We start from the raw sequence: 17,618 nt of genomic DNA on the forward strand, positions 1-17,618 counted from the left end.
GGAGGTAGAAGAAGAATAGATTAATGGTCGGAAGAGGAGTATGCAGGGGTGGACCCATTGAAAGAAACAGGGAAGGTAAGGTTGAGAGCATAAAAGCAATAAAAATGAAGAAAGGGAGATAAGAGCGGAGATGTTGAGGAGCGAGAGAAGGACAAGGAGAAGGGATTTGGAAATGAAATGAGAAACAAAAGTGGGAAAACGGGAGATGAGACAGAAATGGGAAGAAAAAAATGATTAGGAGGTAAAAAGAAAATTAAAGAGGGTAAAGAGAGGATGGAGAAATTATAGAAGAGAGAGGGAAAGAGGAGGAGGGGTGTAATGGAACGTTAGTGGCTTGTGATAGCTATCCTGATCACATGACCAACACACTGCAGCAGAGCAGGCTGCAGACACATACACACACACACACTTCAGCACTGACCGAGAGGGACTAAACAGAGGAGTGGGAGAACGTACAGCACTCACGCACACACACACACACACACACACACACACACACACACACACACACACACACACACACACACACACAACAACAACAACAAAAGGAGATGGCTACAGGGTGTACAGTGTTTGCAGCTTTCAACACAGCTGTCAAATCTAATCTGATATGATTTACTGCTCAACAGTTACAGATACAGGCCAGAGGGTGGACACACACACACAGGACACACATGTTTGCCAGTCCCTCAAGAAAAACGCGATTATGCGATCGCATAATTCAATGCATAATCAGCCAAAGTCCGCATATTCATGCGGGGGCCGCATTTTTTCAAATATGCCGCACTTTCGCCGCATAAATTGCCGATTTCCGCACAAAATATGCGGTGCTTGCATGATTTCATAATCCCCGCATTTTCGTTGCAAAAAAGTCACATATTTCTTAGCAGAAAGCGTTTACTTCACACAAGAGCAGCCATTTCCCCCTGTTGCCATGGGAACGTTATGAAGTGACGTAATTATGCGACGTGAACATCATGGAAAACAAGGGGGTAAGCTTCGCTTCAGAACTCGAACCTCCTATGGCGCCATTTTGATGCTACAAAGGTATCACCTCCCGTTAGTATTCCACTGACTAGCATTCATTTTCGCGTCACTTGACAGCGAATAACTTTACATCTGAAGCGTTTAAAGACTCTATTTGTCCATTGTTTAGATCTAAAGAAACACGACAATGTATAAAAGGCTCCATTACCTTGTACCTCACGTTATGGCTCCGTAGCAGACGTTTTTGTAAAAATAGGCTAACGATCGTGTCACATAGTAGAGGAATTACCATATAGTACAGGAGAAGCTCGCAGGCAGTTTCGACTTACATGAGCTGTTTAGGTTTAATTACTAATGTTAACTAGCATTTTAGTTAGCAATAATTAGCCTGTGCCTATGTTATCTCCTTACATATACCTACGCTCTCCGTCTCTATAAGATTGGGAATGATTGAGATTTCTCTTGGCACAGCTACCAGAAGACTTACAACTTTCAGACACCTTGCTCACGTCACATTTACGTTGTCTCTCTCAGTTGGAGGCTGCGCAGTAAAGCAAGAGATCACCGGAAAAGTGCTTCTAATAGCCTTCACTGGTCTCCGTCCAGAGCAACGGGGTCTGTTGGTCCATTATATACTGTCTATGATGGAAAAGCAGGTGTTGGAGGTTGAATTTGACGTGTACTTTGAGTCTCTTAAGTTGGTATCTAATAAGAAACCTATCTTAATATCTGATGTCTACTCAAATGTCTTTGTTTAAGTGCTCCTGCTGTCTATATTATTAACGATTTTTGAAAGTCTTCTGTTTTGTAGCTTTTATTTCCCTCTGTTTAGACTATTACTTTTATTTTTACTTTTGTATTATATTATTTGTATATATTTTTGTATCTTATTTGTTTACTTATTGCAATGACTCAATATCTGTAAACTATTTTTGGAAATTAAGTTTAAAAAAAGCAGGGTGTTGGGGGAATCCCTTTCTTCTCTTTTTCATCAAACCGCAGTTTTTGCAAGTTCCCGCAATTTTTGCAAGTTCCCGCATTTTTTGCAAGTTCCCGCAATTTCATTGCATAAAATTGCATAAATATCCCGCATATTCCATCGCATTTTTTAAGAAAACATGCCGCATAATCAAGGATTTTTGCCCACAACAATCAGAAAAAAACTCTGCGTTTTTCTGGAAGGACTGGTTTGCACAAGATTAACTGGTAACAAGACTTAGGGTCGGGGGTTATTCTGGAAAAGAACTTGCTCGTACATGTTGTCCGACCACGTCAGAAATCAAAAGTGTTTTGTTGTTGTTCTGAACGGCCACACTGGAAAGAAAAAGTCAGCTGTCATAGAGATGAGATATTAGATATGGGATATGGGATGACAGTCTCTCCTGTAAGACATTTAAGTTCAAATACAGTAAAATGTTTTGGACACTCTGGCTCTCCATACTGTCAAGATTCATAAAAGTTGATTTCAAAGATTTGATGTCAAAGTTCATAAAGTTAAACTACGCATAAAAATACTTTAGTTCACCCTTGGAGCGGAGGTTAACAGTTTGTCAATGTTGAGATTAGCAGAAAAAAACATTGCGCCATTAAAGCTGAGGTTTGTTCAGGGAGACTTAATGGGCTCAATTGCATTTTCACATCTTATGTGCAAAGTTTAAGTGCTCACACAATCACAAACAAACACATTCACTTACTCAGACTCACACACACTCAACACACGCACACACGCACGCACGCACGCACACACACACACACACACACACACACACACACACACACACACACACACACACACACACACACACACACACTGACTACATGTCAGTTTGCTGTCACACACTGTGGTGGCAAGCCAATCTCAAGGCTATTCATAGTTATAAACCCTAAATCTTGTAAGACACAAACTGAAACTCCACCACAAGAAGTGTTTTTTGTGTTTGAGTGCAGATGATGGACATTTCATTTAAAATAGCAGAGATCAGATGACTTAGATCAATGTTTGGACAGGCAGAACGTACTGTATATGTATATAGACCCAATCCAGGATTATCTGAACATGTCGGCCTTGGTGGTACAGCATCTGGCTGTGAGAGGGAAGAGATGGATTTGTCGGGAGAAAGTAATAAGCTTTCTTGTCCCATCGTAAATTAAAATCTATTTTAGTGTACTCCTCTCTAGGAAGAACGAGGACATGCAGCAAGTTATTTACAGCTTCAAAACCTGATACACACTGCTGCCATCAACTCAGTGCTTGGAATCTGACCTCTGGTCATCAGTTTGATTAGAAAGTGAGAAACATGGACAGTTTTATATAACTATTTTTATTAAGGGGACTAAAGTGATTAACTTTAGAATTTGAAAACTCTTTAAGTAGGAAAGTTCCAAAGAAAATATGATATATGATACAAAAACAAATCCTTTCTCAACCAAGGCAAACCATGTGCAAAATAAAATACGCAAACATGTCCCATGATGTCTACTGCGCAACCACAGGACACATGTTTCAACACTCTCAAATGAAATTCAAACCCGACTTTCACAATGGAATTCAAGGACTCTAAATATCAGCGTTAAGGGGCTAAGATGTGATATTGGTTCAAATTAGATCCATGATTCAGAGGCCTCTGTTTCATTGACACCGTTCAAATTATTGTTTAAACAATTAACCAATTAACAGATTACTTGATTGAAAGGAGGCAAATATCTTGAAACTGCTTATTTGTTTAAGTCAATTAACAAGCAAAAACATCAATCAATAATCTGTTTCCAGCTTCTCAAATGTTAAGGATTTGCTGGTTTCAGGTCATTGTTAATTGATTACTTTTGGGTTTTGAGCTGTTATTTGAAGATGTCACCTCAGGCTTTGGTTATGCATTTATTCACTATTTTATGACAATGTATAGACTAATCTATATAATAATCTATTATAATCTATAAAATAATCAAGAGTTTTACAGATAATCACACCTATCCATCACAAGGTTTGATCCTGGGACAAAGAAACAACTGAGGGTATCAAAGTTTTACTTGAGGTGAAATATTTACACAGATCTGCTTTGTCCTCCACGAGCAGATCTGTTGTTAACTGATTCTCTTTGATTCAGTTGACCTGAACATATTTCATTTTAAAATGCTTGGATGCTGAATTAAAAATATGGGGGGACTTTCAAGGCCCATTGAAACTCAGTTCTGTTCCAGCACTCACCTGCCCTGTTGATCTCGATGATCTCCTCCTGTGCCAGTGGGCAGTCTCCAGTACCCATCATGCTGCCTGATCCCACCATGCCTGGCCCAAGCACATTACCCATCAGCCTGTGTGGCGAGGCGGTTGCCATGGCCAGGGCATCTGGCTTGCAGTAGTTGGGGCTGCCGGGCTGTGGCGCTCGGGGGATGTGCTTGTTCCTTTTCTTAGGGAGCTTCTGCTTTGCCATTGCCAGGGAGTAGTACATGCCGAAGTTGTTGACGATGACGGGCACAGGCATGGCGATGGTCAGCACACCAGCCAAGGCGCAGAGGGCACCCACCAGCATTCCTGACCATGTCTCAGGGTACATATCCCCGTAGCCCAGCGTGGTCATGGTCACCACAGCCCACCAGAACCCGATGGGGATATTCTTAAAGTTGGTGTGGGCCGCAGCTGTCGGATCATCTGGGTCGGCACCGATACGTTCGGCATAGTAGATCATGGTAGCAAAGATGAGGACGCCCAGCGCCAGGAAGATGATGAGCAGTAGGAACTCATTGGTGCTCGCCCGCAGAGTGTGGCCCAGGACCCGTAAACCAACAAAGTGGCGAGTCAGCTTGAATATACGCAGGATACGGACAAAGCGCACCACACGCAGGAAGCTCAGCACGTCTTTGGCTGTTTTGGAGGAGAGGCCACTCAGCGCCACCTCTAGGTAAAAGGGCACGATGGCCACAAAGTCTATGATGTTAAGGGCGCTGCGGAAGAACTCTGCCTTGTCAGGGCAGAAGACGACACGCGCCATCACCTCAATGGTGAACCAAATGACGCAGACGCCCTCCACATATGTCAGCCAGCCATCTGTGACTACCTCATAAACGATCTGCAGGGTAGGGGAAAAACAAAGGTTTAGTTTATTTTTTAATGCCTTTACTTATTTATGTACTCTCAAATCTGCCATCTTATAGGACAGCAATACTAGATTGCTGCAGCTACCCTTTTACAGTTGCATTAACATCTCTAATACAAAAAAACAATTCACTAAAACTTCACTGTACCTCCTCATGCGTCACATTTCCAATTGTGACGTTCTCTGTTTTGTTGTAGATGGTGTTGAAGGCTTGATGGGTCTCCAGGCAGAAGGTGGAGATGGAGAGGAGGATGAAGAAGAGCGAGCCAAATGCCACATACTGCAGAGAGAGAAACAGAGGGGGGTGTTACAATTTTACAATTTGCACATCAAGCATGCATCATCTCCTTTAATTCCAAAACTGTCACATCTGCACACTGACATTTTTCGGGCCCCTGGTTTAAGCCTCGTCATTAGTATTTAGGTATTCATATGTAATATGTGTAAAGCAGTGGTTAGCCAACATGCAGCATATAGGGGGCACCAATAACACACTGAAGAGAGTGGAGGAATGCTGTTAATTCAGTCCTGACTGCTGCAATCCCATTGATAACAGCAAAGTCAGAGACATAGAGGGAGGGAGGGAGGGAGGGAGGGAGGGTTGATGGATGGAGAGTGTAAAAGTAATGAGGTACACAGGGTATCTGTGTGTGTGTGTGTGTGTGTGTTTAAAAGAGAGAAAGTGAAAACATAAATGGACAACGGAGGAGTAAGGAGATGTATGCATTACTGTGAGCAAGAATATGAAAGCACACATCATGTATCATAGAATGTATGTAGATCTGCCACACGTAGGTTGAGCAGTCTTTTTTCCATCATCTATTTGTTGTAGACCACCAATAAACACACACGCACATACACACTCCATAAACCTTGCAGCTGGCAAATCATTCATATATTTTATGTAACGTATTATCATTCATTTTCTGTACAGTGTACAGGCGTGTGAAATAAGATTTCGTTTTCTCTGCAGCATCCCCCTGCCCCCAACTATTCCTTTCCCTCCCATCTCTCTCTCTCTCTCTCTCTCTCTCTCTCTCTCTCTCTCTCTTTCTCTGTGTTTCTCCCCCCACCTTCCTGTGCTCCATGCAGTGTGTGGAACAGCAGTCGTCTTCCTAAGTGCTGGGATAGATGTCAATGTTCGTTCACATGCATGAAATTTGTTTTCTAAACCCTTTTTCTTCCTTTTAACCCTGATGTTTGTTCTCCCGACTGCAGATGATGAGCTGCCTAGATACTGGCCACATACATGTTTCACTATCAGTACATATTTTAGCTTCTTCTGAAACTTTGAAGCAAAGGTTGATGCGAAGAAGCAGCCCACCAAAGATAGTTGTGATATCATGGTGGGATAAGCACAGTTACATATTTATGGAAACAAAACATGTAGTAGAAAACAAACTTTATATACTTATATGGCTAACATGAAGAGCATTATAAGCAGCATTCATCTTTTCCTTTGGTTTTATTTTGTTTGTTTTTTTGGAAAAAACTCCACAATCTTAAAATGATACTCGTTTGACATGTATCTTGTAAAGTTGATATGGTTAACATGTAAGCATACACTTCTGTGAACACATCCAGCAGACACAGAGCAACTTTAGCATTCATCGGAGTCGTGTTTGTGTCCTCATGATTAATGTCTCTCCAATATTCTCTCATTTTAAGCTGTTATTGGTCTCCATTAACTCCTTAGAAAAATATCAGTCTATTTAGCTGCTAAATGCCTCACTACGTTTACCAGCTCGTCCCTAAAGACCCCGGCGCGACGGGGGCGCGACATTCATGGTGCGACGGGGGCCGTTACCGGCCTCACACCGTCCATGGGCTGAGCCTCGATCAGAAGGACTCAGGCCCCCGAGCGACACCGGGCAAGCGGTCTTCCATACGCCACATTTCCCCAATCCGCCCGTCGGACGGGGATTTGGCGCTGATTCGGCGCTGTCTGTGTGCTGGTGCTAAGACTGAACCAAAACCGTAAGTTATGAGCCAGAAATACAAAACTTCCAACTGCGATATCCTACCAGGCACTACTGAACAGTTTTAATTAAAGTCCTCCTCCAGACACATTTTAAAGTATGTAAATACTCTGCTTTAATTAATTTTTTGTTTAACATGGTTTTCCAACATAAAAAGTAGAAAAGAAAATATCAAAAGGGGCTGGAGGCACATCTACTCTTTCTCCCTTATTGAGAAATTCTGGATCTTGTCTCAAGCCCTGCCCACCACCGCTGCGCTAGGTTAACCGGTGAAAGAGCAGTGTACATCAAGATGGCTAAAACATTGGAGAGATTCAGCGATACATGTTTAAGCCTCAAGGTTCAGACAGGAGGTGGAAGCGCCTGAAAGCACTCTGAAGCACTGCCCGCTTCTTTCCAGCGCCCATGTTAGCCAATTGGGCTGTTCAGACAGGACGCTCCGCGAGCTGCTGTCCTGTCTGAACCCAGCATCAATCAGACCCAGAATCGTATTGGAATGGTAGGTGTAGTTAGCATCTTTTATTGTTTATGATGTTTGTTAACTTGTTAGCTTACAAGCTACAGCTTGCAGTTGCTGACAGCAACAATGGCCGTGTGTTTTCGCTCTCTGTACTGACAGTCCGCTCTGCACTGGAGTATTCAGGTTTCTTTGTTGGCTTTGCTGTTTTAGACAGTGATTGGTTTACGCATTAGTGACGTGCATAATCAAGCTTGCCCAAGACATATGTGAATCTCTGATTTTAGGGAAGTGCACAGACATTTTTCCTTCAGGAGAGGAACGTGAAAGCACCTCTCTAGTCACAAGCTTTACACAGAGAAAAGTCAGTATAGTTAAGGTAAGACATATAAAGGGACATAAACATAAATGGTAAATCAACTGCATTTATATAGCGCTATTTTAGTTTAAGTGACCACTCAAAGTGCTCTACAATACAGACACCATTTACCCCATTCACACACACATTCATACACTGGCAGCCGAGGCTACCACACAAGGTGCCACCTGCTCATCAGATAAACATTCATGCACATTCACACACCAATGACACAGCCATCTGGAGCACTTTGGGGTTCAGTATCTTGCCCAAGGATACTTCGACATGTAGACTGCAGGGGCCAGGGATCGAACCACGACTGCCAAATTGGCAGACGACCGCTCTACCTCCTGTGCATACATAAGAAAAACAAATTTTTGAGTGTAGGGTCTCTTTAAAGAAATAGTTCAACATTTTAGGAAATATGCTTTTATTATCTCTTTTTGCAGAGAGTTAGAAGAGAAGACTGATATGCTTTTCACATCTGTATGGTTAATATACAGCTACAGCCAGCAGCTGGTTAGCTTAGCTTAGCTTAGCATAAAGAAACCGGAAACAACTAAAACAGCCTGGCTTTGTCCAAAGGTAATACAATTCAACAACCCCAAAGCTCACTAATTAACACATTATGTATTGTTTGTCGAAGCCTCCAATAATAATAATAATAATATTTCATACATATGCATACACGGCTTAGAGTTAGGGCTGCTCGATTATGGAAAAAAATATAATCACGATTATTTCGGTCAATATTGAAATCACGATAATTTAACACGATTACTCGTTGACTTCTGGAAAGATGTTGCAATTATTGAACTTAAAAAACAGTGGAAAAATGTGCCTTAATACTTTTCCTATTTAAACTTTATTTTTTTATTCAGAACACGAGAAAATTAGAGTTTACTTGCAAAATGTAATGAGCTAAATAATTGTTTCTTTCGATTATTCTGTTTTTGTGATCATTGGGAGCCGAAATCATAATCACGATTAAATTTTGATTAATTGCACAGCCCTACTTAGAGTGTACTGAAATAAAAAGTGAAAGAGATGAAAAACTTTTAATGTGAGGCAATATGAAATCAAGATTTAAAATTAAGTCTTGTGATCTGTGTTCTCTTTTACTTGGTTTGGTTAGGACTCTGGCAGCTGCATCATGTGTTAGCTGAAGTATGTTCAGGTGCAAGATTTGGTCTGGCTTCTGTTATATTTTTTAAGTCGAAAAATGTTTTTCTTTAAATTTAACTTGTGATCTATAATGGCACGCAAGCTTTTAGGCTCTGACTGAACCTGCTTTGCAAGTTGTAAGGCCCCATAACATTTTAACCTTCTTTGATTCAGCCCCAATAATTTTACTCTATAATCAGACTGCTAAAAAATGTAGACTATTATGGTTGGTGGGTGCTACAGATAAATAAATTTGTGTCGTCTGCATAGCTATGAAACGTCACACCATGTTGTTCAATAATTTAGCCACGTGGGGAGCATGTAAAGTGAGAATTTACCCGATAAATTGGACATTTTGTCATAGCAGGAAAAGCACGGGTGTAACTAATAACATTAATGGCTCAGTTCCATCATTTTTATTATTAATTACACTGTAGTTGCACCCAAACCCAGCAACCTACTTAAGAAGAAATAAAACCAGTCAAGTATATATATGTGTAAGTATGCTCTTAAGTGTGTGTGTGTGTGTGTGTGTGTGTGTGTGTGTGTGTTCAGGTCAGTGATGAAGACAGACAGATGAAGTCTTCCTCTAATCCTCAGGGAACACATCAAGTCCCACAGCTTATTATCATGGTCTAATTTAACACTGCTATCTAGAGCTGCCCTGGATACACGCATACACATACACACACACACACGCGTTCTTGAGCATTTTCAGGGTGTTGGAGGTATTAAAAACAGATACAGAAGGATGCACAGCATAATTATCCCTCGTTTATTTTACAATTTGCTTTGGCAATCTCCTTCTTTAACTGGATGCTGCACCTTTTAAATCTCAATCCTTTTTTGGTCGGCATCAAAATGAGTATAAATTGAATATAGGCTACATGTCACTTTGCTGCAATATTGCTTACCCTCTAAGTAATTTAAATGAAGCATTATTTGCAGTTTACTGATGCGTATACCTGTGCAGTCCTTGGAGTAATGGAAATAAAATGGTATATGTCATTTTATAATGCAGTATAAATAGATGGGAGAAAAATGTGCTCTGGTTTATTGGCATTTCTTTAAACCAATCACAATCGTCATGGGCAGTGCTAAGCTCCGCACAGAGCTGCTGCAAAATAGCCTCGGGAAGTAACGTATACATTCAAAAGTTGTTTTAGTTGTGCAACAGAAAACTCAGATTGATCTAGCTAGCTGTCTCAATCGTCAAAAAGACATGCATCCAGCGAAATTTCCTGCGGCACCAGCACAATCCCAGAAGTGGAACGTCGTGGACATAGACTACAACTAGAGTGACCAAAAACTCACTAAGACTACATTCACTCCGCAAGTCTTAATGCTTAATTCTGATTTTTTTGCTCAGATTTTTTGTTTGGCTGTTCATATTACCTTTTAAAATGGGTTATTGGATACATTAATATGTTGACCTGATGATGGTGCTAGATGATGATCACAGAGAATCACCAAAAAAATAAGGATTCATCTTCTGGGGACCATGAACTAAATTGTATGGCAATCCAATCAGTAGTTGTTGAGACACTTCACTCAATACCAAAACTGTCAGCCTGAAGATGTTGAGGAACATAGACATATCTATGCAAAATGTCATGGCGATCCCCCTGATAAATTGTTGAGATATTTTTGTGTGGGACAAAATGGTGAACTTAGCGTGTCTAAAGCCCGGGACACACAGGGCCGATAATCGGCCATTGGACAGTCTGGCGAGGTCAGTGACTCAAATCTGTTCAGTGTGTCCCGTGCCGTCGTCAGTCTGGGGGGCTGTCGGCGTTCATTTTGGCCAACCTGACATGTTCAGTCGGAGGCAGGGCAGTCGGGACTCACTCGGAAATGGGGAGCGGAATGAGCGTGACTAGAGTCTCTCAAAATCTGACGAAAATCTTTTAAACTGACCTTTGTTGATCTGAAATGAAGACAGATTCAGCAACTGCATGGCCTATTTCTCACTTAAAATGTTTTCAGAAACATGTTTCAGTGAACTATTTTAGTACAATATGAGATTGTATTCTGAACGGCCGCCATGACAGTCTGGCTTTGAATTTCCGGAGAAAACAAACCCACGTGACGTGTTTGTCCAATCAGCTGCTGGTTTTCATTTTTTGGGCAACAATACAGATTAGCGCCGCCTGCTTATATGGAGGCGTATTACATCTCGTCTCTTTGGTGTGTTCTGTGGCACTTTTTGGACCAACACGGGGAGACTGATCATTTCGACTGGCTTTTCTGTCAACGGTTGGCCGTCTGGCTGGTGTGATCTGACTTTAAAACAAATGTCCACCTAAAAGTATTAAATGTGTTCTGTTGGGTATTGAGAGAGAAAATACCCTTAATCAGAATATGTAAACTGGACAATCAGATTTGAATAATGAACACAGATAAATAATAATAGTATCTACATAAACACATGGTTATATTTATATTTACTTTCCATGTGACACCTTTGTCTTTTTCTGCAATTGTTTATTCTGTCTCTAACATAGCATATTAAAGTATACAAGTGTGTCAGTGACATACAGTACAGTAGTGTGTCAGATGACAGTCTGCATTTGAGATATTTCAGTGGGAAACACCTTCTTCAACCAAAAACTGCCCAAATGTGTCTGGCTGGTGAGTCTGTCTACTGTGCCAGACACTTCGGCAGGTTACCTTCCATCATTTGGCATCAATGTGATTGTCTAACTGGTTGACATTAGAGCTTTGGCCATAGCATTGTGGCCAGCTGAGGGTTAAAAAAAAGTTTGGACTCAATCAAGTGCCTGTCACATAAAGCAAGATTAGTGATCTAGCCAGCTATCTTTTAGGTTGACTCTCGTTTTTCAGTATCAAACTGGTTAATTTTATAATAATAATAATAATACATTTAATTTGTAATGCACTTTATATTTACGCAAATCTCAAAGTGCTACATGATAGTGCTAAAAATTATAAAAACACATGGAGAGCATGAAGAAAAAAAAAAAAGAAATATATAAAAGGAAAAGGGCACAAGTTCACTCAAAATCTCTCCTAAAAAGGTGGGTTTTAAGGCCACGTTTAAAAGCATCCACATTTAACTGTAACTCACCATGCTATCCTGTGCTACATGGTTAACCTGCTGCTTAACTTCAGAAGATCAGATCAAAACAGCCCAACTGCTGACATTTCAGCTAAAGAATGGAGCCATCATTCTTAAGTAAACAAAAACACAGAAAAAATCTGTCCACTTTTAAGGGAAAAGAAGAAAAAACTGTTTGGATGGAATCACCTTGACATAGCGCTAACACAACAGTAAATTATGGATTAGTTTGGATCAACAACAATTCATTTCCAGGATAACTGCTGTGCTGTGTTGCTGTTTGTGTTGCGCTGTGTGTTGCCATTGTCTAACTCCGTTCCCCTTCGGGAAACAACAACAAACTTCAAGCTAGCAAGCTACACAAAATGGCAAGTTTTGAAGAAAATGTGGATCGTGCAACAAGGCAGGCCTGCTTGTTCCCTTCGGGGAATGATTTACAAAGCATTCACTATCTAACTGGGACGATTTGAGACTGATTGGCAGGGATTTGCTATGGACAAAATACACTGTTAAGTGTAGTGTTACAAGCAAATGATGTTTAACCATGTATCCAGCTAATTTATATAGCTCACGTTACTGTATTGTGTGAACAGTTAAGTTAAGTTGTATGTGGCTTCAACCCAGAGCACCCTTACTCCACAGCGCTGTGGAAATAGGTCTGGCAATGCAAGACTTCTTCCGGGTCGGCAACTAGTTGTTGATTTGACTTGTGGAGATATGTGAAATGGGCATACTTATTTATTTCTGTTCTTACTTTCAGCTGTAACTGTAACGTTTAAAGATATATAGTTAAACGCGGTGGTCCAACCTATCTGTTGTTTCTACTGTCCTTATTTTCTTTACTGTGTGGCTTTGCTAGTGTCTTTTAAAAACCAAATCTAGCATTACCAACAGTAACATCTTACCGCCAGTTAGACTGTCATTTTATTTAGTCTTTGGCCCAACAGGTAAATTAGGTCTCCAACCTAATATTAGTGAAAATGTTGACATACGAAAGCATCAAACATGCATTTTAGATGAATGAAATTAGAGTATGTCCAGTTGTTCCTCATCCCTGTTTGCTCTGCGCCATTAAATTGTATGTACGGAAAGCAGGGGTTTTCTACTTGGGAGTTATTGTAAACAAACATTGTGATTGGGAAAAATAAAAAGGCCCAATAAATATAACACACATCTCACATCTACATATGTTATTTACAGTAACCTACACGACCATTCTCATGAATGGGTTCGCATGATATTGTACGGAAACTTATGCACAACAATTCATACGATATCCTACAGAATTACGGCAAATGTCAGCTGTTCACGTGATGAACAGTTAAGTTAAGTTTAGCGGCCTTAAAGTTAAATTTAGCCAAGAAAAGGTAACAGTGAGCCTGGTACAGGGCACCGTAAGGGGCTGGTCGTTTCAGAGGCTGTTGCAGTTGAGTTTGGCCGACAAAAGGTGATGTTATGCGGGGACAACAGCTAAGTTTAGAAATGAAAACAACTATTAAAGATTAGAAAAAATATTTTGGTTGGGGTTAAAACACTGGTTCCCTTGAGTAGTACTCCCAGAACACGAACACCCGTTTTCTAAGTAAGTCTTGTGTTTCCCCCTAACTTCTTCTGGGTCCCCCACTTTCTTCTTCCGCAATCAATGTGGTGCATATATTATTAAATAAGTGGAATACATACAAATTACAGTGCATTACCTTTCGTTGCTATATGTACGAAAGGTTCATGGGAACCTAAGACACAAGCAACACTGGAGTTTATCCTGCTCTTTATCCCTCTCCCTACAGTCCTTCATACCTCCCTGCTCCATCCTCTCTATCACATTCCCTCGCTGCTGTCAGTCATACAGCATGACCTAAATCTCTTTCCTTACCTCCTCCCCTGGACAATCTACTCTCTTTAGCTTTCTCTCTTTAGCTTTTCATCACTGACTACTCCTCTCCCTCCTGTCTCTGCTATTTTCTCCTCTATTTCTGTCTCTCTTTTTATACCTTTCTCCTTCATATGTGCTATTCCCTTTATGTCATCTCTTGGTATTGTTAGATCTCTACTTATTCAAAACTTGTTTTTGTTCCCTTTTTAAGTCTTTCTGTCTTTTCTCTCTGTGTGTATGTAATATGACAGGGATTGCTAGTAGTGACAACCCCAGACAATTATTACCCAACTCTGCAGTTCCTCTTCAGGTATCTTTTTAGCCAATGTTAGCTTTTTGTTTGGTTGTGCATCTCACAACTGTTTCCAGCTTAAAGAGCCAGCTATTTTTAGCAGAAAAGCTGCCTAGCACTAAACACTGACAAAGTTAGCAATTGATTGGCTAACCATATAATATCTTACATCTGATATACCAGCTATTTTTCCTAGCAGTTGGCGGAGACCAAAACTAGGTGTTAAAGGACAGTGAATATTAAATTTAGTGTCTCTGTGTCAATGCTCGGACACCATTTGCGGATATTGGCCATATCAGGAAACATGCAGTCTGAAACAGTTTATTGTCATGAACCTTCATTTGAATATAAAACAGTGGAAATAAATATAGAGTGAAATAAATAAATAAATGTAACATTATGAAATAAAAGTACCCTGAAATAAATAAATGTGAACCTATGAAGTAAAAGTCCCTTGAAATAAGTAAATGTATACTTATGAAATAAACGTCCCCTGAAATACACAAAAGTAAAACCTATTCATATTTATTTAACTATATAGACTCATTTATATATTTATATTTACATATATGTATGTATTAATTGCCTCATTTATTTATTTCAGCATGTATTTCATAGGCATATTTATTTATTTAATATTGAATGAAATGGCATTCCATTAAAGAGTTGTTGGTAGGACTGCAAAGTTAAAAGAAGTGTATGTATTGGACTTACTTATAATTCTTATAAGGAGAATGGAAACTGACTCAAAAGTATTACTAATGTTGCTCTGTGTCTGCTAGATGTGTAATAGATAATTATTGCCAGCACATTTGTAAAAACCAAACAGCAGACAGACAGTTAGCGGCTAGCTGGTGAAGAAAGTTCAACACTTTGCCAGAGATGCTCACAAGTCTCTGAGCTAGAGTCCAAGTCAAGTCTCAGGTCTTTAAACGTACAATATGTAACTTTCTGCCACTAGGGGTCTCTCAACCAAAACAATGGACGGTAAAACTGGACTTTTGATGACGTTGGGAAGTTGCGTGGAATTATGGGAGTTTTAAGTGTTAAACACCTTCGCTGCCAGTTAGAATGCATCAGTGGAGAGTATCCGTTCAAGTTTATTCACGTTACGTTTATTCATTCTAATAAAATAGCTGCTATTTCCCCAACATAATTACGTTTTTCTTGATTAGATTTTTATTTGTAGCTGACCAGTTAGCTCGTGAGCCAGCAAGCTAACAGTAGCCAGCAGCTAAAACACAAAATATTTCACATATCAGTGTCACCTTTTGGATCGTTTCAACACCGGGGCGGACGGGGTTTGTTGTAACGCTAGCTAGCTACTAAACGAGGCTGAGAGACAGGTGTGGGTGGGGATTGTCGGGGGAATCTCCGCGACAGCGAGCCAGGACGTTCGATGCCGGTTGTGCAGCAGCAGAACATCTCTCAGCTGCCCGGAATTATCTCCCCTTCACTTTTCAGTAATCTTAACTTTTCGTTTTGGTGCTTAACTCACCTTTTGTCAGGTTAATTTAGCTAACCGTAAAGACAGCTTAACGCGAAGAGGGGAGAAATTCGGCAGGGAGGAGATTTTCAGCACATACACCGGTAGCGCTGCGGACATGTAGCTAACTCTATGAATGGCCGCTGTTGTGACTCGGTGCCTGGTCTGATATGGTCCGTTTCCCGACGTTTAATTAAACTGCCGTTAGCGTCGTAAGCACCAGGCACTGGAGATAAGTTCTGGCCGGGGGGTTGCTGTAATAAAAGTAGCTGGCTGATAGCTGACTGGGGCGGCAACGATAGCTAGCTAGCTATATGTCCCGGGGCTGTTGTCAGCTGTCATCCCCGACTGAGTCTCTCTGCGCCGGGGGAGTGAGGCAGACAGACCGGGGTGTTCTAGCTGGCTAAATTAGCATTAGATTAATCGTCTATCTATACAGTTAACGTTGCTAGTGAAGTTATTTGTGGGTTAGCCCAGTCCTGTTAACTGTGGTCGAAACAGTCATACTAAAGCGTGTTGAATGATGTTGTAACCTCATAATGTTACCCACAAAGCATTAGCATCAATGTTAGCTACTTGTCGATATTGAACTTTCAAAATAAATAAGGTATCTGTTGTATTACTGTGATAAAAAGTGGGATGTAATTAATCACAAAATTATGCTTTATGGCCAAAAAAAAGCAGTATTACGGTTACAAGTATTTTTTTTCTGTGACATTGCATGATTTACAATTACTCCTGAACGTATCATCTTGGTGCCAGTGTTCTGACGGAAGTTAGAGTAACTGGAGGGTGAAAGGTTATATGACGCCACTGACGGGCGACTAAAGGAAACGTGCCGTGTCTGAAAATAAAATAACAGATTTCTCTGGGTTTGACATTTGGTGGAAACATTTGGGATAGTGTAAGAACACAACAAATATATAACATAGGTATGGTCATTTTTAGACATTTTAAAGCAGAAATGTTACATATTGTACCTTTAAGCTAGAAGTCAAGTCTCAGATCTTTGAGCTAGAGTCCAAGTCAAGTCTCAGGTCTTTAAGCTAGAAGTCAAGTCTCAGGTCTCTGAGCTAGAGTCCAAGTCAAGTCTCAGGTCTTTAAGCTGAAGTCAAATCTCAAGTCTCGTGATTATAAAGAGTGTTGTATCACCTGCTGCGTTCCATCCAGTCTTCTCAGAACACTGCATAGCTATGTATAAGGAATTCAAAGCATTGCAGCCAGCGAGACGTTAAATTATTACGTAAATCTACTACTACAAGTTTGGCAAACAAACAAACGCTCATTGATCTCTTCATAACATATAGCGGAAGACAGTTGTAATTAACTTCCTGTAGATCGTGGCTTTTTAGCCCCCTAGTGGCCAAAAGTCAAAGAATACAACAAAAAAAAATTCTGACATGTAACTATACTATAAGCTAAGCTCTACAAGTAAGGGCAAACACCTACCAAACAATACAAGCCTGTTAAAAGCATTTAAGTGGTCTTACAAGGTTTGCTTATGTGGGCATATAGGAAGGAATAACACTAAAACAGCATCCGGTGACTCAGAAAATACTCTTTATCTAAGTACTTAGCTAATAATGTCAATACAGAAAGGATGAAGACAAACACCAAAAGCAAGTTTGCAAGTCAGCAAGGGAGAAAGATGCAAAGAAGGAGAGGGATGACATGATGAATGAAAAGACATTTTTCAGACAAAAAGAAAACTAATAAGAAGGTAGGACAATTGCAAGTCGAAGATGAGGCAAGAAAAAGGTGCTCTCAGCTTGGGACGGAGGATCAAAAGCTACTAATTAGAGTAATTTAGCCTGGCCAGGCTCACAATCTGTGCCCAAACTCATCACAC

The 17,618-nt window shown here is 40.5% G+C and overlaps 1 protein-coding gene across 8 annotated transcripts in view; it reads right to left on the minus strand.

Moving 5' to 3' along the window:
- The window catches only part of LOC120574086 (potassium voltage-gated channel subfamily C member 1-like), a 118,085-nt gene that overhangs the window by 53,084 nt on the left and 47,383 nt on the right, over positions 1 to 17,618 (minus strand). For 7 of the 8 annotated variants that reach the window (XM_039824159.1, XM_039824156.1, XM_039824158.1 and 4 more), the window contains exons 2-3: positions 5,230 to 5,361; positions 4,193 to 5,054 (exon numbers count right to left, since the gene is read on the minus strand). In XM_039824159.1, the coding sequence (XP_039680093.1) occupies positions 4,193 to 5,054; positions 5,230 to 5,361 (994 nt within the window). Of the gene's footprint in view, positions 1 to 2,243; positions 2,302 to 4,192; positions 5,055 to 5,229; positions 5,362 to 17,618 lie in introns of all 8 variants that reach the window. The other variant, XM_039824160.1, reaches the window with a different exon arrangement.

The sequence above is a fragment of the Perca fluviatilis genome, chromosome 15, assembly GCF_010015445.1.
Source record: "Perca fluviatilis chromosome 15, GENO_Pfluv_1.0, whole genome shotgun sequence".
Classification (NCBI taxonomy): Eukaryota; Metazoa; Chordata; class Actinopteri; order Perciformes; family Percidae; genus Perca; species Perca fluviatilis.